Genomic DNA, 22,159 nt, shown 5'->3' on the forward strand with positions numbered 1-22,159 from the left:
TGTGCCGTGCGCCGTAACTCCCCCACTGCCCCTCCCACAAATATGAACGGGCCAATCCCCGGTCTGACAGCTTCCCGCCTGAAGTTAACCCTATCTGGCCCAGGCTGCTGGGCACCTTTTCATGCCGCCCTGCGCCTATGTCTTTTTCTCTTGCTCCGGGCTTCCTTGAAAAGGTAACCCATACTGTACCTGGCCTCCTGCAACAACCCTCTTAAGACCTCCCCTTACGTACCACCACTATAGATATTAATTAGACTGACACAAAAGTGTTGGGAAAAAATTGGCCGTTGTACGGCCCCCTTTTATTTAAATAAATAATTTAACAATAACCAAAAACAAGTAAAGCATCATATTATGGCTGCCGATCCCTGGAGGCCCTAACCAGCAAACTATTTTTCCTTATATCTGCTTAACCACTACCTGGTCCCTGCCGCATTGCACCGACTCGGGGACGACCACCTTCAGCAGATATATACCATTCCTTTGCCAGTTAATCCCCATAACTGGTATTCACCGGGGACCCATACCTGAGATGTGTCCCCACCCATTAAATTCCATAACCTTTTTTACCATGCCTCCAAAGACCCAACCGCCACAGCGCAAGGTGTGAAACCTCACACCTCTGCGCCCCGCCAGAAACGAACAGCTCTCTGTATGCCCTCCTGTAGACCCAGATTCCACAAATCCGTGCCCACCGAGTTCAGGTGCACCCCATCCTCTCGGAGGTACCTCCAAGTTTCCAACTCAAGTTCCCGGTGACGCACCACCAAACCACCAACGCGAGCCACGAACTTCCCAATCTCCTTGTTGGCTTTTACCCTGGCCCTGTTAACCTTTGACACCGACCTGGCGTGTCGCCAAGCAGTGCGCCCTACCATATCTGACCACACCACCACCATACGGGGAAAAGCAGACTGCAGCCGAAGCACGTCCAGCTTGACGTCTCGAATGAAGTGCCTGCTCGACCGGGCACCCAGGTCGTTGCCACCCACATGCAGGACCAGGACGTCCGGAGGCCTAGCCCACCTAGCAGCCCTGTGCACCTCTGGGACCACCCTTCCCCATAACAGCCCCGGGATACCCACCCACCGGACCACTGCTTCTGACCTGGGAAACCCTAGCTGTCGGCCATCCGGCCGGACATCAGCCCTTTTTGCTCCCCAGCGGACAAACGAGTGGCCCAGAATCCACACTAGGCAGACGCGATCTGAAAGACAAAACGACCAACATAACACACTCAAACTCAATACCACACCCAGAAAAACTCAAGAAAAGAAAGTGACAAGTGGAAACAAAAAACAGCAGACACCACCCAGTCACCCCCCACACTAAACCAGGTGAGGTCGAACATAAATCTTGAACCTGTCGGACTCCCACCTGCCAATGCGTTTTACAACCGCTGCATCCAAACCCCAGCGGGCGGCCTCGGTAGCCGCCCCAATCCGAAAGGAATGCGAAGAGAAACTGCGATCCGCAATGCCCGCTGCAGTGAGGCAGCGGCGCATCACCGATACGAACTGAAAGGTAGACAACGCAGACCCGTCAACATGGACCAAAAAGGAACCCGACACCTCCGGGCGAACCCCCAGATAGGCCCCAACCACCACCACCGGGCAAATGTCCGATCCCGGCACCCGCCGTAAGCGTACCAGCGCCCCCTTTCCCGCCTGATCCGTCTTGGACCGTCGGATGAAAAGTCTGACCGACTCCCCATCGCAACTGACATCCGTTGTCGCCAAACCACCCTGAGCCACCCTTGAGGGACTAACCAACTCCCCCACTCTAAGGGCGCCGTAAAGGGCAAGGGCGAAAGCCGCCCTGAACAGCAACGTCTCAAAAACGGACGTGCAAACCGAGGACGTCTGCAACAATAATGTCCGTAAAATATCAAAAGTGATAGGCCGGCGGCCGTCCGGCCGCCGGGCCCCCTTCCCATAGCCCCTCAAGGCTTGTTTGACCATAAACTCTTTGGTGAAATCCGGCAAGCCCCGGATCCTGAACCAAAAAAACAGTCCCGCTAGCCGCCGGCGCATGCCCGATACGGACACCCCCTCGGCAAAACACAAGCAGACAAAGTAAACCACAAGCCGGCAATACTCCCCGCTGCCGCCGTCTAAACTTACCCGCTGTAACAACGCCTCCCACTCTCTCCAGACCTTAGAGTAAAACGACCACGTCGACTCGCTCAAGGACTTCCAAATCAGCCCTAAGGTGATTCCAGCGCAATTCGCCACAGATGGGGAGGACAAGGCGTTCCGTGCTCTTCCGCTCCTGGCGCCAACTCCCGAAACCTGTCCAACTGAAAACGGGAAAGCGCGTCAGCCACCGTATTCTCCACCCCCGGAATGTGCACCGCATACAAGAAAACATTCAGACGGAGACAAGCCAGAACCAGATACTGCAGCACTCTAACCACTGGGGGAGAGGACCCAGATAGGGAGTTAATGACCAGCACCACCCCCAAGTTGTCGCAATGGAGGCGGACCTTCTTGTTGCTGAACGCAGAGCCCCAAAGTTCCAGCGCGACCACTACCGGAAAAAGTTCCAGCAGTACCAAATTTTTCAAGAAACCCGCCTGACCCCACTCAGCAGGCCAACGCTCCGCACTCCACCTACCACCGAGGAACGCGCCATACCCTGTGGACCCAGCCGCGTCCGTGAACAGCTCAAGGTCGTAGTTGCTGACCGGCCCCTCCATCCAGATAGACCGGCCATTGTATTCGTCCAAAAAGTCGCGCCACACCCCGAGGTCAGCCCTGTGCTCCGACTTCAGCCTAATGAAATGCCCGGGCGAGGTGACCCCGGCCGTGGCAGCCGACAACCGTCTGCAAAAAATCCTGCCCATGGGCATGATACGACAAGCAAAATTGAGCTTGCCCAGAAGAGACTGCAGGTCCCGTAACCGAATCTTCGTTTTACACGCCGCCAGACCGACCTCCTCTTTCAATGCCCGAAGTTTATCGTCAGGCAGACGACATTCCATCGCCCTGGAATCGATTTCGATCCCCAAGAACTTGATCACCTCCGCGGGGCCTTCCGTCTTATCCCTCGCCAACGGCACGCCAAAACGTTCCATCAGATGTTGTATTGTAGCCAGCAGCACACCACACACCTTGGACGCAGGGGGGCCAACGCACAAGAAATCGTCAAGATAGTGAATGACGGAGTTGACGCCCGACACATCCCTGACCACCCATTCCAGAAAGGAGCTAAATGTCTCGAACAGAGAGCACGATATAGAGCATCCCATCGGCAGGCAGCGATCGACGTAGAAGGCCCCCAACCACCGACAACCTAACAGGTGAAAACTACGCTGGTGAACCGGAAGGAGGCGAAAAGCAGCCTCAATGTCTGTCTTTGCCATAAGAGCCCCCTGTCCGTAGCGCCGTACCCAAAACACTGCTGCGTCAAAAGAGGTATACGACACCGCACATGCCCTGGGGTCAATGGCATCATTGACCGAGCCACCTTTCGGAAACGAAAGATGATGGATAAGCCGAAACTTGTTGGGCTCCTTCTTAGGAACGACGCCCAAAGGCGAAACCACCAAATCCTCCAATGGGGGGTATGGGAAAGGGCCGCCCATGCGGCCCAAAGACACTTCCTTGGCCAGCTTTTCAGAGACCACCTCCGCGTGCAGCAATGCGGACCTCAAGTTGTCCGCCGGCGGGGGAATCCTTGGGAGGGCACACGGAATCACAAACCCATCCGTGAAACCCTCCCGCAACAAACGGGCAGCCGCCCGATCCGGATACCTACTTAGAAAGGGGGACATCCTGTCCACCCTCACCGGGGTCCGACCTTTTTCCCGTAGCATCTCCGGCGCGTGATTTTCCGGCTTTAAAACAGCGAGAGAAGGGGTGCGCTCCCCCGCAGTGGGAGCATTCGTGTTTGTAACGGCAGGCCGTTCCGAACTTGCAAGAGCCCTCATTGTACTGCCAACACTGACCCCGCTTTTTTGTGGCCGACTGTCCCGGGGTGGAAGGACTTCCGGCCCCCGACTGAAAGGACGACGTCGACGCCCGCGGAGAAGACATGAGTTTCATCCACAAACTGATGTCTTTATGGTCCCACCTCAACGCCGGACGTATGGCTTTGCGTTGACGAAATTGTTCGTCATAGCGCAGCCACGCCACACCGCCGTACACCCTCTGGGCCTCGCCAATGGAGTCCAGGTAGCAAAAAAACGGCGAACAGTTCTCCGGCGCACGTTCGCCAATGACGCTCGCCAAAATAGCGAAAGCCTGCAGCCAGTTACTAAAAGTGCGCGGAATCAAACGGTAGCGACGTTTTTCTTCGTCCTCCTTCTTGGAGTCCTCGAGCTTCACCCTGTCCAAGTTAAATTTTTCCAGCGGGAGCAGCGTGAAGATCTCCACATATTCCCCCCGCCAGATATTTTCCCGCACTTCCTGTTTTAAGTGAGCCCCGAGCGGTCCCTCCAAGCAGACGTAGACCTCGCACTTGGCCGAATCGGCCAGGCGGATAAGGTCCGACTTCTTGGCCGCCTCCTTCTCGGGCCCCGACGACGAAACCGCTTCCTCCCCCTGGGCCACCGCTGCAACCGACGCGGCCCCCTGTACAGCTGGCACGGGAACGGCCCCCGCACCCTCCTGCGCACGCCCCGAGTCCGCGACCCAGGCCGACACCGGCGGAGAGCCCGCCGCTGCGCCCGCCTCAAAGCGCTGTACCAACGACCGTAGCCCGACCATCAGGTCGCGCAAAGCCCCGGCACCTACCCCCCCAGTTACGGAAGGTGCGGTCCCCACCGTGGGACCCCCCTTCTCCACCTGGCTACCCCCAGCCCCAGACACACATAAAGAAGAAGGCAGTAAAGCAGATAGAGAGTAAGACAAGGACTTACCGGGCCGAACCGGACGAGATCCCGCCGTTGCCGAGCCGGAATCCACCGTGGCCCCACGAGCTGGAGCGATGTCCTCGGTGTCGCTGGACAGTTCCCCCTCCGAGCCGGACGATTCCTGGAGAGCGCCTGTAAGCCGGGCTGGGGATGTTGTACCGCCCGCCGAAGGCCCTCGGCTGTTCGTCGTCCGTTCTGCGTCGCTGTGAAGCAGGCCTGGATGCCCCCGTCACGACAGGATGGACCCTCTTCACCCCCCCCCCCCCACGGGAGGGGCCTTGCTTCCGACCTCCGTGTCAGTAACCCTTGGACCCCGACTGGATCCAGGTGTGGAGGGGTCGCCGGCCGTCAAAGGCTGCATGCTCGGACCCGCCGTCATACTCCTCCCCCGCTGAGCTGCCACCGCCGGCGCAACACGCCCCGGGGATGGCGCCGCAATCTCCTGGGCCTTCTTCCGAACCGGGACCGGGGAAGGGGAATGGCTCTGTCCCCGTCCCGCGCGGCTCCGCCTGCGTCGGGGATTCCTCCCGGCTCCCGCACCTGCTCCGGATGGTGGAGGCAGGGACGGATGAGCCCGAGGGTCCGTTACCGGGCTCCCAATGTGGCGCTGAACCGTGGGTGCAGGCGAGGGACTGTAGCGCTCCGGTGGGTGAGCCCGCCGAGCACGCCGCCCCCGCAACACAGGCAGATCCCTGGCGGCCGCACCCTGAAGGGCTGCAATCTGGCTCTGCAACCAGTCCGTCCCCATGATGGCCGCCATGTCCTGGAGCTGAGTCGCCAGGTCCCGGGGATCCGCCATGAAAACAGGAGGAGAGCTGAGCTGAGAGGTCAGTGCACGAACTTTCTTCCTCCTCGAGTGCCTGCCTCACGCTGTGCCGCGCGCCGTAACTCCCCCACTGCCCCTCCCACAAATATGAACGGGCCAATCCCCGGTCTGACAGCTTCCCGCCTGAAGTTAACCCTATCTGGCCCAGGCTGCTGGGCACCTTTTCATGCCGCCCTGCGCCTATGTCTTTTTCTCTTGCTCCGGGCTTCCTGTGTCTTTGCTTGATAGATATATAACAACTCCAATCCTTTCCTTTATCTAGTACTAGCTGAATACCCGGCGTTGCCCGGTCTTCCTATCTTAACCTTTTGGGGAGGAAAATCATAGTAATATAAATATACCCATCATTTATATAAGGGTGTAGGTAAGGGTTAATTTAACTGTCATATATTTTTATTTGGCATATAAGTAATATGTGTACCAGGTATTATTGAAATATCTCCAGGCGTACAGAAGTTATGTGGGAACATACATTTCCCATACATTTCCCATTGATTTGCATGGGACTTTAAACAAAAACCCTGACCCTCACAAATGGGGGTAGTTAAGGGATAAATTAACTATCCTATAGTTTAAGTGGACATATAAGTAACATGTGACCAAGTGTTATCGAAATATGTACAGCCGTTTGGAAGTTATGAAGTAACATGTATTTCCCATAGAGTTGAATGGGACTTTAAAGAAAAACCCTGACCATGGCAAATGGGGGTGGGTAAGGGTTAAACCACCTATCCTATGTTTGTTGCTGACATATAAGTAACATGTGTGCCAAGTTTCATGTTAATATCTTTAGCCGTTTGGACGTGATGCTGGAACATACATACATACACACACACACACACGTTGAGTTTTATATATATAGATTGGTTTATCTAGCCTTGATGTGCTTATTTGTTGGTTACATGCACACAGTGTGAAGCATCTATTTGATTTAAGCATCACCTGACTTGCGAGGAGGATTTATTAGTGCAAGGAGTATATATTTCTTTAATCCTATTGCCTAAATGCACCTAGCACTTTGAGTACCACACCACTAACCGAGTGGGCGGCAGCGCCACTCACCCCCCTTTTTCCTTTATATATATTTCTACCCACATACAGGTAGTTAATGAAGAAAATGAAACAAGGTTTATAGTAGAAACCAATAGAAATGAGAGAGATCTTGAAGTAGATGTTCTTGTAAAGCATGTACCAAATTACTATTTAAAGGTGGACTCATGTATTCCCCAATAATGATTACATTTTCTTACCAGGTACGTGGCAAGTGATAGACTTGTTCTTCCACAGGCATCTTGTGTGTTTATGTTGGCTCCCATTTTCAGCAGCAGTTTCACTGTATCGACCTGACGTCCGGAAACAGCGTGCATCAGTGGTGTGCAACCTGGAGATAAAAAATGTCAACAGTGTGCAACCAAATGTTTGTTAGAGTATGTCGCATGAAAAATATCGCTATAGCATCTTTTCATTTAGAAAAAAAAAAGTACATAGTATCCATGGCAATTATAACATGGAATTATTTAAAGGGTCGGTCTGGCCAAAACAGATATTTCATCTATTTAAACAAGAACTGTTTAATTAAAGTAGAACTGAGGCAAAACTTTTTTTTTATAAAAATATGTAGCGCCTGTGTACTTTATAGTACCGATTCTAGTTAAATTTAAAGGTAGATCAGAGTGTAGTTGGACTCTGATGCAGATTGTTAAGTGCAAAACAGGGTCTCTGTCTCAGCTTGGCTGTGCTGCGGGTTTATTCTGTTGTACTGGGGTGTTCTTCCAACCCCGGTGCTGCAGGTGGCAGCAGTGGAGTCAAGGTTTGGGTGCTCTTTCCCAGCAGCCAATAGGGAGGGTTTGACCTCGCAGTGCATGCTGGGGAGGGGTATTTATGAGGCAGACGCCATTGGTTCTGGGTCTTCTTCATCCAGTGTGGCACCCACCTTTAGGGCGGCCACATCACGGCGCCCTGGCGTTATGGCCTACCTGTCCGTGGCGTGCGTGCCACGCGGTGTTCCTGGTTCCAGGGCCATGCTGGCCCGGAGCATCTGAACAGCGAACTGCTGTTCCGTAGGGAGTCAGTCTGAGGAGCGCCATTGAGAGGCTGGCGGTCCAAAAGGGCCTGGACAAACCACCGGGGATCGAGGTAGCCGGACACTGAGGGATTGATCACCTGTCAGTCAGTACCTGGGCGACAAGTTGAAGGAGATCCAGGCGTAACTCATCTAAGGAGGGATATCTCCAAGAATTCAATCAAGAGAGGGCCTGTGGCAGAGGTATCTTTCTGAGGCTCACCAAGGAGGGTCTGTGGCAGAGACTTTTCCTCAAGTTTAAGTTCACCAAGGAGGGTCTGTGGCAGAGACTTCATCCTACAATTGTCTGAGTGATACTCCGGCTGCCAGGTCAGTGGGAGAGGCCTGTCCGGGTACACTAGACCCACTCTGGCAGGAGTGGCGCAGAGAAGTGCTGCGCTTGGGAGCAGGACTGTTTCCCTATCATCACGCCTGAATCTGCTATTCTCCCTCCTTCTTCAACTTTACTTTCCTCACCACAAGTTTACTGTTTTTACCCGGCTGGGTAATAAAGAGCACAGCAAAGAGCACCTGGTGTGGACATTCCTTTACTTCTACTATATGAAATACGCATCACATCACCCCTAGGAATTCAGAGGAGCCACGAGGTAATGTGCCGCCCAAACATCCAGTTGCTCCACTGGGGGTAATGCTACAAATATATATCACTAAGCTTCCGTGAAAAATAAAGTAAAAAAGACAGCTTGCAGCAAGGCCAATATGCAACAAATCCTCCAAAGTCAACCTATATGAGGTTCAGCACCTATAATATAACTATTCAAAAGTACAAAAGTGTCATATAACAAATAAAGTGCTATTCATTGTAGGAGCTGCTGGTTTAGATTTTGGATTTGCACGTTACCTCTAAGTTCATTGTCCAGGGGAGAAAGTCTGTAGGAATTGCACACAAGATGTAAAACCTTCAACTGTAGGCTTTATTTTCGCTGCATAAACTTGTGAAGGAAGTAGAAAGTATAGAGAGAAGGTGAAGGTTCAGGTACGCAGTACAGAATGTACAATAGTATTCAAAGTTCCAGTATTCGCCACTCAATCCTGAGTGGGTATTGCTCACCCGGATAGGCCCCTCTCACATGGCCTAGTAGCCGGAATGATGCACGGACAACATAGAAACAGTCTCTGCCACAGACCGTCTGAGAACACAGAATGGATATTCAGGAATCCTCTGCCACAGGATTTTAAAGTCCTGAACTTCCTGCCTTACAGTAAAAGAGCCTTTAAGCCAATCCGGCGGACTGTAATGCCGGGTACTGACGAGCAAACATGTACGATGAAACCGGTCCGTCGGACCGTTTTCACCGTACATGTCTGCCCGGGGATTTCTGTATGGTGGCTGTACTCACCATCATACAGAAATCCGCGCGTAAACAATACGCGGGGCGTGTCCGCACCGTCGCCGCGACGATGACGCGGCGACGTGGGCGGGCCTGCCAGTTAAATGCTTCCACGCATGCGTCGAAGTCATTCGACGCATGCGAGGGATGGCGGGCACTCGGACATGTACAGTAGGTCTGTACAGACGACCGAACATGTCCGAGGGGACAGGATTCCAGCGGGCTGTTTTAAAACAAGCCTGGAAATATTTGCCCGCTGGGAAAAGGCCCGGCGGGCAAATGTTTGCTGGAATCCTGCCCGCTCGGGCCTACACACGACCGAACATGTCTGCTGAAACTGGGGCCTAAGGTGTTGTAGGTTAACGGTGCATCCTTCAATAAATTACCAGGCCTCTCCCAAAGTACCAGCCTTCCACTCGGTCCTTTCCAGGACAGGTCCTTCCCTGGCTTCCTTCATTGAGTGGCTTCTTCCCGCAGGACAGACAGCACAGGATCACCTCCTCCAACGATCACCTCCGACAGGAACACAGCCTCAGACCAACGTGGTCCCGAGACTGAAATCGCACACATACCCACCTCGCGCCAGGAGGGCCACGATTCGAAGGACCCCGAAAAACAGCGTCTGCCCCTTAAGTATCCCCTCCCAGCATGCACAGTGGGGTCACCACTCCCACTGTACCACTGCTGAGTTGGGACACCCAATACACCATGGTACACCTGCGTTCCAACATGGGCCCGAAGCCACCCACAGGCAACAAGGGAAAATACTACCAGGCAGTACCACAGCCAGAACAGAGGCAAATTTGCATATAATTCAACAGGTCTGGGCCCAACTATTGGCCCAGATATCCCCTAAATTTAAAATAGTGCCCCTATCTTTGGGAGCAGGGCGCTACAATCATATGAATAAATAGACGTAAAATGTGCAATTCATCCGTCAATAGTCCAATTCCTTAAAATGATAGGTCCTCAATTTTAAGCACAGTGGAACTTTGGTTTACGAGTAACGCGGTTAAGGAACGTTTTGAAAGACAAGCAATTTTTTTTAAATCCTGACTCGGTTTGCGAGTGTTGTCTCGCAAAACGGGCAGGATTCAGGCCTCTGCGGTGTGCAGTACCGCCAGAGGTGCGTGGTTGCAGGTGACACTCGGTTTGGAGCAGTTCGGTAATACACGGAAACACTCAAATACTCAAACACTTAGAAATACTCCGTTACCAAATTTTTTTGAGCCTTTCCGACTTCAGCCGAGCTGCCCCTGAGTATTTCTGAATCTCTCAGGTGCCCCCCCCCCCCCACCTCTGGCCACATGCAGTATTGCATGCAGTAGAAGTCAATGCGGAACAAATTATCTTTGTTTCCATTGACTTCTATGGGAAAACTTGCTTTGATATGCGAGTGCTTTGGATTACAAGCGTTCTCCTGGAACAGATTATGTTTATAATCCAAGGTTCCACTGTATAAGGCAAGTATATAAAAATGTTAAATACAGCAAGTTGTAAAGTGCAGACAGTCTCCACCACTATTATGTGGACCAATGAACAAACATCATACGTATTCACCGTGCAGATTACAACCTCCAGCACTCCATATTCACCAGAAAACATGGCTGCATTGATAAACAGCAAAAAAATACTTTGATTCAACAAAGAGGGGAGGGCCAGGAGGGAAGGATGGGGGGGGGGGGAAAGAAAGAAAAGATAAAGGAAAAGAAAGAAAGGAGTAGAAACACGAGGATAGCACTCACATGGGCCACATCTGTAATTATATTAGGGAAGAAACAATATCTAGCAGGTGGACATTGATGATCAGACTTTCAGGCCAGGGAAGTATGTTTAAAAAAATATTATTTAATAGCATATCAATTTTACAAACAAAAATTACAAAAAATACAAAAAAATATGGTATTAATTTACAGCAATTGACCACTGTACATTCCTCAGAAGTCGCCAACGCACGTTTCGCCGTGGGGCTTCTTCAGGACGAAGACGAGGAGTACATGTTTAGCAGAGAGATAGAGAATTATATGACAAATGGTCCTTTAACGGATGCATCCATGGGGCATATAAGGCACAGGTAGAGACAATCAAAAGTCAAAAAATGAGCTTCAGTAAAAGTTTTCATACGCCAGGAATCTTAGGTTGGCCAATAAGGGGTCAAAGTAAAGATCCAAGGATTTGGAAACTGTGCGCCACAGGGAGAATTGTAACTCTCAGGTAGACTAGTCCTATAAAGTCCTGGGCCAGCTGGGACAGCAGATATCAGCAAAACAGCAGAGCAAATAAACCTTGTCAGGAAGGCCCTTAGTTAGCAGCATTTACGATAGGCATTAATATAAAAACCATTAAGCTGGATGCAACATCGCGTCTGTGTCCCAGGGTGTACACGAGGTAACACGCAAAAAAATACTGTAGCGGCTGACTTTTAATATATGAACACCTACCTGTCCAGGGAGCCCGCGATGTTGGCACCCGAAGTAGACCCGTCCCTCGGCTCCAGGTGCAAGCGCCGACATCCTTACTAAGGGAAACAGGAAGTGAAGCCTTGTTGCTTCACCGTCTGTTTCCTACTGCACGAGTTGCGCTGCACTCTCTGAATGGCCCCTGCTGTTGTCTGGGACCTGTGTGTCTCCCAGAAGGCAGCAGGGGGGAGGAGGAGGGGCCAGACATTGCGTAGTTTGCCGCACAAATTGAGGCAATTTTTCCCCAGAAGTGGGAGCGGATACTTGGGTTGACAGGTATCCGCTCCTCTCTCCCCCCTAAAAGGTGGCAAATGTGGCAGCGGGGGGGAATCTGATCAATTCTGGGTGGAACTCCACTATAAACTACCAAATGGCTTGCCTAAGAAGTCAGATTCATCCTTATCTGCAGCCCTGCCAATTCAAGAAATGAGTCTCACTCTTCCTGCTACGTTCTTTGTTAAATAAAGGAATAATGTGGCACATGCCTAGATATTAGGGGCTCGCCACCTCGTTCCCCTAGTTGTGCATTTATTTTCTTCACCAAACATATAACTGAATTAAGTGTGGTTTTATATAAACCCAGAGTTTTGTTTTAATGTTTATTGTTTAATTTGTTTTATGACACACACATTTCTTTTTACGCCAACTACAGTAAATCTTTATATATTTGTGATGTAATAGATCATGATGACCAATATAACATTTATAATAATAATCCAATCCTATGTGTTTGCAGACTTTTATTGCTCAGTTTATTGCTGAACAATCTGCGAACATTGATGTAATCTGGATGATAAGTACCACTGTACTATAATCCTATCATGCTGTTCTAGTCTGTAGAAATGAGTAATCAAAACGCAGGTCGTGCGATCTCTGGAGGGAGTTCTAATGCTGGGTCTGGTGAATCAGATTCTTAAGGTAACAAAACAACACAAGTGATTTGTCATCTCATTAAACTGAATAGAAATCTCTTCAATTGTTATGCATCACAATGTCTACAACACATCGCAAACATCATTTCTGCAAAGAGATTTAAACATCAGCTCTGGACAAGTGGAGACCGTCAGTGAATTGCTAATGCAATCCAGGAAATATTGTAAGTAAGATAAAGTCAGAACATGCACTCAATTTACCTTAAAGCGGTGGTTCACCCTTAGAGAGCACTTTTCCCCCTTAGATTCCTGCTCGTTTTGTCTAGGGGAATCGGCTATTTGTTTTAAAATATGAGCAGTACTTACCCGTTTACGAGATGCATCCTCTCCGTCGCTTTCCGGGTATGGGCTGCGGGAATGGGCGTTCCTTCTTGATTGACAGTCTTCCGAGAGGCTTCCGACGGTCGCATCCATCGCGTCACGATTTTCCGAAAGTAGCCGAACGTCGGTGCGCAGGCGCAGTATAGAGCCGCACCGACGTTCGGCTTCTTTCGGCTACGAGTGACGTGATGGATGCGACCGTCGGAAGCCTCTCGGAAGACTGTCAATCAAGAAGGAACGCCCGCTCCCGAAGACCCATACCCGGAAGCGACGGAAGAAGATGCAGCTCGAAAACGGGTAAGTACTGCTCATATTTTAATACAAATAGCCGATTCCCCTAGACCGAACGAGCAGGAATCTAAGGGGAGAAAAAAAAAATTTAACAAATGGGTGAACTCCCGCTTTAAGGCTTAAGTGAGCTACATTTACAAAGTGTTATTGTTCCTCTCTAAAAAGGTGGTAAAATACCGCTCAGCGTTTTTCAAATTTTTTTTTTGCCATACACAAAAAAAGCTACAAAAATACTGCATGAGTTATTTTATGACGTCTTTCGGTATTTTTGGAATAAAAACTTGAGGTTATTTAACACCGCGTCCTTAAAGCGGGGGTTCACCCGTACATAACATGTTTTCCCCTTAGATGGATGCTCGTTTTGTCTAGGGGAATCGGCTAGTTGTTTTAAAATATGAGCTGTACTTACCGTTTACGAGATGCATCTTCTCCGCCGCTTCCGGGTATGGGCTGCGGGACTGGGCGTTCCTATTTTGATTGACAGTCTTCCGAGAGGCTTCCGACGGTCGCATCCATCGCGTCACGATTTTCCGAAAGAAGCCGAACATCGGTGCGCAGGCGCAGTACCGACGTTCGGCTTCTTTCGGCTACTAGTGACGCGATGGATGGGACCGTCGGAAGACTGTCAATCAAGAAGGAACGGCCGCTCCCGAAGACCCATACCCGGAAGCGACGGAGAAGATGCATCTCGAAAACGGTAAGTACGGCTCATATTTTAAAACAACTAGCCGATTCCCCTAGACAAAACGAGCATCCATCTAAGGGGAAAAGAGAAAAATAAAACATCATTGGGTGAACTCCCGCTTTAACAACCACTAAACAACATGGTTGTTAAGGAGCAGGTGGCCGCCGCATCCTTAACGAATGATGAGTCAATAGCTGTCAGCAAGCTTCCCCGCTGGTAAAGGGGGATTTCAGATTGTGATAAGCCCCCTGCCCACAGACCCCCACAGCCACTGGCCTATGCATTGGGGGGGGGGGGACACCACTTTTTTCCAATTTTTTTGATACTTTTTTTAGATTTTTCTTTATTATTTTTTTAGATTCAGCTGTCAGCAGGTAACAGCTGGTGACTCATTGGTTGTTAAGGATGCGATAGCCACCCACTCCTTAACAATCATGATGTTTACTGGGTGTTAAGGAACAGGCAGCTGCCCGCTTTGGGCTTTGTTAACCCATATAACGCAAACTCTGCTGAACTCTCTATTAGAGCCTGACAGAGCACACTGTACCTTTCTTATAAAAAAACGAGTGTTGTAAAAACTGATTTAGAGCTGTCTTCAGGCCGGTCACATGACTCACGGCCGCTGTACAGCTGTGATGAATGGATACTGCAAGAGGGTCAGTGATCTCCCTCTGACGTCAGCCAGGGAGATCACATGGCCTCTCAGTCTCTCCTGCAGTAGCCATGAAAACCGTCCCAGAGTCACCTGACTGGCCTGAAGACAGGGCTAAATCTGTATTTGGAGTGCTAGTTTTTCTACCAGGATATGAAAGAGTATTTGGCAGTGAGAATTTTTTTTTTATATTTTACTAGAAGTGACGACAGAGACACAGACACAAGCTGACATGCAGGACGGAGGGGGGTGAGGGGGAAGACAGGATAGCAGAGGGGACAGCAGCGTCCGAGGCCCGCAAGTAGACCATCTGATCAGGGCGGAGCTGCCCTGATTTTCATGGTCTAATTAGAGAGGGGATACAGGAAGTGCCAGATTCAATTTTTTTTTAAGTTTAGAGGGGGGCAGATTACACAGCACAAGCACTATTTATTTTTCTAACACCCTAGAGAATAAAATGGCGGTCTTTGCAATACTTTCTGTCACACCCTATTTGCGCAGCGGTCTTACAAGCGCACTTTTATTGAAAAAAATACACTTTTTTTTATTGAATTTAACTTTTTTGAATTAAAACATAAGACAACAGTAAAGTTAGGGCCATCTTCCCCTCACTCGTCTCCATTCCAAGCCAGGGAGAGGACCCGACCGCCTCTGCTGCTACCGACGGCTCCGGTAAGCGGCGGAGGACATCGGAGAGCGGAGGGTGGGGGGGCCTGCTCCCGCCGCCGTTAAAAGTGATTTTGTGTCAAATTTGCCGCAGAGACCACTTTTATCTGAAACAGGACCCCTTACTGAAGAAGAGGATACCGGGGTTATTTGATCTAGCTGCTGCCATAACAAAGATATCCCTCTTCAAAGTGCCAACGTATATCGGCGTGAGCCTGTCTGGAAGTGGTTGAACATTAGTGGGTCAAATGGAAATTTTTTCTGGAACGAACATTGACATTAATGACATTCAAATGTTCTGCGATTTTTTGTATGAATTTCCCTAATACCTTTCCTAGGAATTTTTGTTCAAAATGTTATCAATCTATGGCCAGCTTTAGTCTCTCCATAATATATCTCACCAGTGGTGTATTTAGGTTTTGTGCTGCCCTAGGCCTGACTAAACTCATGCCCTAATTTAAATTTGACCCACCCCTTCCTATTTAAGACTTTAAGAATTTTCGAGTGGGGACACTAGTTCTAAGGGCCTGGAGGGGGTGCAATGGATTCCCTTAATTTGCATAGATTTCCTCTCGCTTCCTGTTTTGCTATGGGGGCAGGAAATGAAGGGAAATCTATGCAATGGGACAGGGATGGTAAAAAATAAACTGACAGGGGCCACAACCCTAACTTACTCTATCCAAAATGGAAAAAAAAGCATTGCCTATAGTTCTACTTTAAGCACTGATAATTTTATGGAGAGGACTAAGAAGATATAACCATTACAATGGTGCAGCAGAAAACATATAGCACAGTGAGGAAGGTTTGTGGTCCAGGATGATAGAACAGTCAAATTTAGAAGCAGCGTGCGTTACACCAACAGTGTAGCGCAAGCCGGCGGGGACTCTTTCCGTGCTGCCCCCCTGCATATTGCTGCCCTAGGCCTGGGCCTTGTTGGCCTAGGCCAGGATACAGCGTTGTATCTCACCACCACACTCTCCTCTGACATTCTCCAGGACACACTCAGTACCTTCATTGTCACAGTACTCCAGTATTGAAGGATCTTCTCGGATTATTGCAGTCAATGTGTTGACATCACCATTCGCTGACGCTTGGTATACCACACTCAAGTCAATCTCTTCTGCTGAATCACCTTGAAACAAAAACAAGAAAAGGCCATTTGTTATCAATTATATTAGCAAATGAATTGAGAACAAATGTGGAAAAAAATAAATTTTGTAGGCACATATATAAAATATAGGAAAGAATTTTTAATATTTCACAGATGTGATATGTTAATAGACAACTGCAACTATAAATAGAATACACAAAATATAGAAAATATACAATATACAATATTATTTATATTTTCTATATTTTGTATATTCCATTTATAGATGCAGTTGTCTATTAACATATCACATCTGTGAAATATTAAAAATGATTTGCTATATTTTATATACGTGCCTACAAAGTAAATTTTTTCCACATTTGTTTTCAATTCATTCATTGTTAGGACGTGGCACAATTGTCATTTATGGTGTTGATTACCACCAAAGGGCATTTGTAATCAATTTATACCCAATTATATTAGCAAGTTATATAGTAAAAGTAGATTGCCAGGTCAAAACCGAAATCCCAGGACCTATGTCGTACCTTCCAGTTCTAGTTGTAATTATGTACGTGCACAGGTTAAAAACAATCCTGTCTGAAATCATGGTAATAATGAGTGACCATACAAATAAACATATGCAGAAAGTATTTTGTGCTGTTACCTTTCTTATTCTATGGAACAAAAAAGTGTAGCGCTTAATCAAATTTATCTGATGCACACAGGGCTAAACTATATAGACAGTAAATAATCAGGAAAATAATACACCAATGGAAATAACAACAAACAAGTAACTGTCTCTGAATAAACTCAAAAAGGTGCAACCATAGACAACTGAATGTCTGTATAGTGATGAATAAAAGTTCCAAACTGGTGAAAAATTTAAAATGTGAAGAAAGCAAGACACAGTGAAGTGAAGAAGACCGCCATCAGTATATGGGAGGCTTACCAGAATGTTTGAACCCGAAAGAACGTACGTTCAGTGGGTCAAACAGGCTTTGTATGGAATGACCACTGGGAACTGGATCCTCAGCTGAGCTCCGAGCTTTAACAGGTAAATCCAACCAATGAGGGGAGGCTCTATCCTTGTGTAGCGCTCACCCCCGAAGGAGCCGCTGATTAGTTTGGGATCGGCTTACTGAGTTACCTTCTTGACTTGGTCTAGGGGTGATTTCTGTGAGTGTGAATACAGAGCAAGTGTCCAGACATCAATTCAGTTTTCAATGCTTTATTCCAAGGCCCAACACGGCCAACATCAACATGGCACACAACAGAAAAAGGTTGATGAGCGTAGGGAAACTTTAGTATCAGGCCTTGGATATGAAGAGAGAGCAAGCCTGCTCTCAGCAATGATATAGCTCAATTCGTCGCCACCCCAATCAGGGTGGGTAAAGTGCCTCTGCCACAGGCCGGACAACTTGGAATTTGTGAGATCAATTTGAGCGAAAACTCCCAGTTAGTTAAATCAGTGTCACCCACTGACAGCTTGAGCATACCTGTCATATGGTGTGGTGACCGGATCCCAGATGGTTCGTCTAGGCCTCCTGGACAACCTCTAGTTCTAGGTTCCCCCGAGCCGATCCCCCATCGCACAGCCTCCAGCTTAGGATCCTCTCAACAGAAGGTTGGGACCCAGCAAGTCGCTGGGGCCCCTCTCAATGTCAGGATAAGGCTCTGCATGGTGCACAACCTCAGCGAAGCAGGCCACGGTGGCGGGGCCCATGGGTGCGCGTACCCTGAAGATGGGTACCGCACCTGGAACTCGGGCCCCGCATAGAACAACCCGCCAAAAGTGGCTGCCCCAGATATACCCCCCTCCCAGCATGCCCAACGAGGGAAGAACTCCTCTGATTGGCTGCTGGGAGAAGGTGGGTCTGTCAGAACCCCTCTAGCGCCAACTGCCGCCCAGGGGTGGTCACATACCCCTGGAGCGCAGACTGACCTACAGGACCAATTCTGAAGTGGGCAGCAGTCTGAGTTTCATAAGTCACGAATGGAAGTAAAACTAACCCTTCCATTCCCCACTAACTTTAGTGGAGCGCCCGCACTGAAAGTAAGGGGGGCGCTACATACTCCTCCCACTTGAATTGACACTGTCCCCAGTGTCCCAAATCATTCAAGCCCGAATGCTGACCTGATACTGAACTAAACAGGAAAGTAGGAAAAGAGAGAGGAAAAACCCTTTTGCAAAATTGACATTACAATCTAATATACATTTTCATGACATACACACATACACAACCCTGCTATCTGACTGCCCATTCTCTGCAGTATGGATGACAGGTGGGTCCAAAAAAACCTGTATGCACATAAGAAATATGCAATATATAAAAAAAAACATTGTAAAACATGCATCCTGGCATATCAATGTAATCATTATTAACATTTACAACCTCTCAGTTTAGGATCAGGACTGCACGCTCAGGCCTGAACACGAAATCCTCTCCAGTTAATGTAAACTTGTAAGTACTGGTAAAAAAGATACTTCACAGAGAAGAGAAAGGGAGAAAATCAAATTCAAACACATCATTAATAGTATTGTCCCTCATAGTAACGGTGCAGAACACTGCCCCTAGTGGTCAGTGTGCTGGTCCTGCAACAGTTCATCCATCCCGGAAGAGATGGAGGGGAAAAAAAAGTCACACGTGCTCAAGTAGCAGCAAAGAGGAGAAAAGGGAAAAAAATATAGTTCTTTTCCTATCGGATCTTCCGATGCTGTATCTCCAAAGTTGACAGACTCCCACTTGAATTGGCTGAACCCACCCCCCAAAGAGTTCTGCACAAAACGGGCCCCAGATGTGGATCTGGAGGAGTAGGGAATGTCTTGGTTCATACCTCCGAGAGGTAAATGTGAGCGAAAAACACAGGCATCCAATCTATCTGTAAAAGCGCGGGTCGGGAAGGATGTCGATTTCACTCATTCCATTAATAGATGCCACTGAGAACACCAAGTCTCTTCGTCCCGGGTATCTCAGCATAACACGGTCTCGGTATAAGTACCGACCCCAGCTCCAGTCCCGGAGACAATTTTCTAGATGATTTCCCATGCAAAGGAGTGTGTATTTCGTCTCACGGTCTCTGACTTTGACATTCAGATGGTTCCAGGCAGCATTCCGGCACCACATCTCCCGATTCCGGTCAATGTCCTGAAAGAGACTCGGGGGCACATATGGGTATTCCCAACCATAGTCTACAGCCACCAGGCACATGACAATATACTGCAGCCCAGAGAAATTTGGCATCATGCCAGGCCTCCCAAGCCCTGGTAACACGGTGGTGTCTTGTGCTCTTCTCAATGCAGGCAGAGTGACGGGCATTGAAATCATCATGTGTCGGCCGAATTCGCCAACTCCCCAGGCCAACAGTGGGGTTCGTAGATCCATAGGCTCCAACCTGACTGTAGCCTCCTGGCTGAGATCATTATCACTACGGGCCCTTGGCACCAATGCAGGCTCTGCCGATGGGATAACCCGCCAGAGGTGGAATTGGTTCACAAGGTCCAATTCCGGCATAATATCAGTTCGCACCCCAATCTTGCGGAGCTCATACCCACACAAAGTGTCCTCAACGAGTTCTGAGGGCTCCGGCCTTTCGCCCGAGTTTGAAGAAGTAGCCATCTTCATGGGCAGGGCCACTCGAGGGGTCTCCGCATAGTACGTCTCACGCAGGGGAGGGTGGCTCCTCCCACTTGAAAAACATGTCCAGGCACGACGCTGGCGCGCGCAGAGCTGCACGTGAGCCCAGGCTTAGCGGTGCAAGGTTACCCCCTCGCCGCCGGACAGCTTTCACATGTCACCGAACACTTATCGCCCCTTTAGTAAATCACACTTATACTTTCTCTGGTTGTCAATGGCAACAGCCGAATCCCGGACGAGCCCCCACGTGTAGCGCTCACCCCCGAAGGAGCCGCTAATTAGTTTGGGATCGGCTTACTGAGTTACCTTCTTGACTTGGTCTAGGGGTGATTTCTGTGAGTGTGAATAAAGAGCAAGTGTCCAGACATCAATTCAGTTTTCAATGCTTTATTCCAAGGCCCAACACGGCCAACATCAACATGGCACACGACAGAAAAAGGTTGATGAGGGTAGGGAAACTTTAGTATCAGGCCTTGGATATGAAGAGAGAGCAAGCCTGCTCTCAGCAATGATATAGCTCAATTTGTCGCCACCCCAATCAGGGTGGGTAAAGTGCCCCCGGACAGGCGGTTATCTCAGGCCTGGCAGCCGGAGCGTCACTTGCGGATCACTGGGAGGAAACAGACCTCTGCCACAGGCCTGACTCAGGGCCTCTGCCACAGGCCGGACAACTTGGGATTTGTGAGATCAATTTGAGCAAATCCTCCCAGTTAGTTCAATCAGTGTCACCCACTGACAGCTTGAGCATACCTGTCATATGGTGTGGTGACCGGATCCCCGATGGTTCGTCTAGGCCTCCTGGACAACCTCTAGTTCTTCGTTCCCCCGAGCCGATCCCCCATCGCACAGCCTCCAGCTTAGGATCCTCTCAACAGAAGGTTGGGACCCAGCAAGTCGCTGGGGCCCCTCTCAATGTCAGGATAAGGCTCTGCATGGTGCACAACCTCAGCGAAGCAGGCCACGGTGGCGGGGCCCATGGGTGCGCGTACCCTGAAGGTGGGTACCGCACCTGGAACTCGGGCGCCGGATAGAACAACCCGCCAAAAGCGGCTGCCCCAGATATACCCCCCTCCCAGCATGCACAACGAGGGAAGAACTCCTCTGATTGGCTGCTGGGAGAAGTTGGGTCTGTCAGAACCCCTCTAGCGCCAACTGCCACCCAGGGGTGGTCACATACCCCTGGAGCGCAGACTGACCTACAGGACCGATTCTGAAGTGGGCAGCAGCCTGAGTTTCCATAAGTCACGAATGGAAGTAAAACTAACCCTTCCATTCCCCACTAACTTTAGTGGAGCACCCGCACTGAAAGTAAGGGGGGTGCTACACTTGTAAAATGATCTCTTGAGTGGTTGTCCAGATACTCCCAGGGCAATGTGGAGGGATGTGGATCAGAAAATGGGAGGAAAGAGAGGGTACATAGCGTAATACTGATAAAATGTGGAAATCTTATGTAGGTAGGAACACTTACATTGTATAGAACAAATGGCGCTTTTCAAGGTAAGTATGGCAACAGTGGAGTCCCCCCAACACATTTTGTATCATAGTACATCGTCTGGGGTGCCTTGAAAAGCGCTATTTGTTCTATACAATGTAAGTGTCCCCCCCCCAATTTTTTAGCACCAGCCGCCACTGCATGTGATTAGTATTAGTGGAGTATGTTACTGACATTCATTTGAACTAAGGAAAAGACTTAGCTGAGTGGTCAGACATCTTCAATATTACAAAGCAAGCTCATTTGAATGGGACTAACTACTATTCAATATACCTTGACCTGGAAAGATGGGGACCTTCACAGACAAAACAGCTCATGATTGAGACTCAGGATACATTCTATGATTTTGATGTAATTTGATGGTATAAGAAAGTTCCCTGATTTCTCTCATTCACACACAATAAGCCCTTTCTAAGAATTTCTTAGCAGCCTTCACAGGTGCTGGTGTCAGAGTAACATATTCGGATAATTGCAGAAAACTGTGAGCACAAAGTGAAATAGCCTGAATAAAAAAATGGCTAAATAAAAAATATTCTGCTGGGTATTATCAGGGAAAAATAACAATGTGAAAGAATTAAAGTGTATGTAAATCCAAAATCTATTTTGTCTTGATTGGTGTCATGCCTCACTGGATACAGTTTTATTAAAGCAATAGTAAACCGCTGGACGTTTTTTTTAGTACCCTGCAAGGTAATGTCATAATGTGCTAGTATGCATCGCATAAACTTCCTTTAAAACAAAGCCTTCTAGCACTGGGATTTCAGAGCTGCGGGTGCTCCCATCTTCATCCGCCTTCCTTCCGGGTCCGCGGACTCCAGCTGTGTGACTGGTCAGAAGCCGC

General features: G+C 49.1%; 1 protein-coding gene across 1 annotated transcript in view; it reads right to left on the bottom strand.

Annotated features, from left to right (window-relative positions):
- The window catches only part of ANKRD55 (ankyrin repeat domain 55), a 144,435-nt gene that overhangs the window by 71,266 nt on the left and 51,010 nt on the right, over positions 1-22,159 (bottom strand). Inside the window, exons 2-3 of the mRNA XM_040339518.1 lie at positions 16,111-16,233; positions 6,932-7,062 (exon numbers count right to left, since the gene is read on the bottom strand). Of these exons, the coding sequence (XP_040195452.1) occupies positions 6,932-7,062; positions 16,111-16,233 (254 nt within the window). The remainder of the gene's footprint in view (positions 1-6,931; positions 7,063-16,110; positions 16,234-22,159) is intronic.

The sequence above is a fragment of the Rana temporaria genome, chromosome 1, assembly GCF_905171775.1.
Source record: "Rana temporaria chromosome 1, aRanTem1.1, whole genome shotgun sequence".
Taxonomy (NCBI): Eukaryota; Metazoa; Chordata; class Amphibia; order Anura; family Ranidae; genus Rana; species Rana temporaria.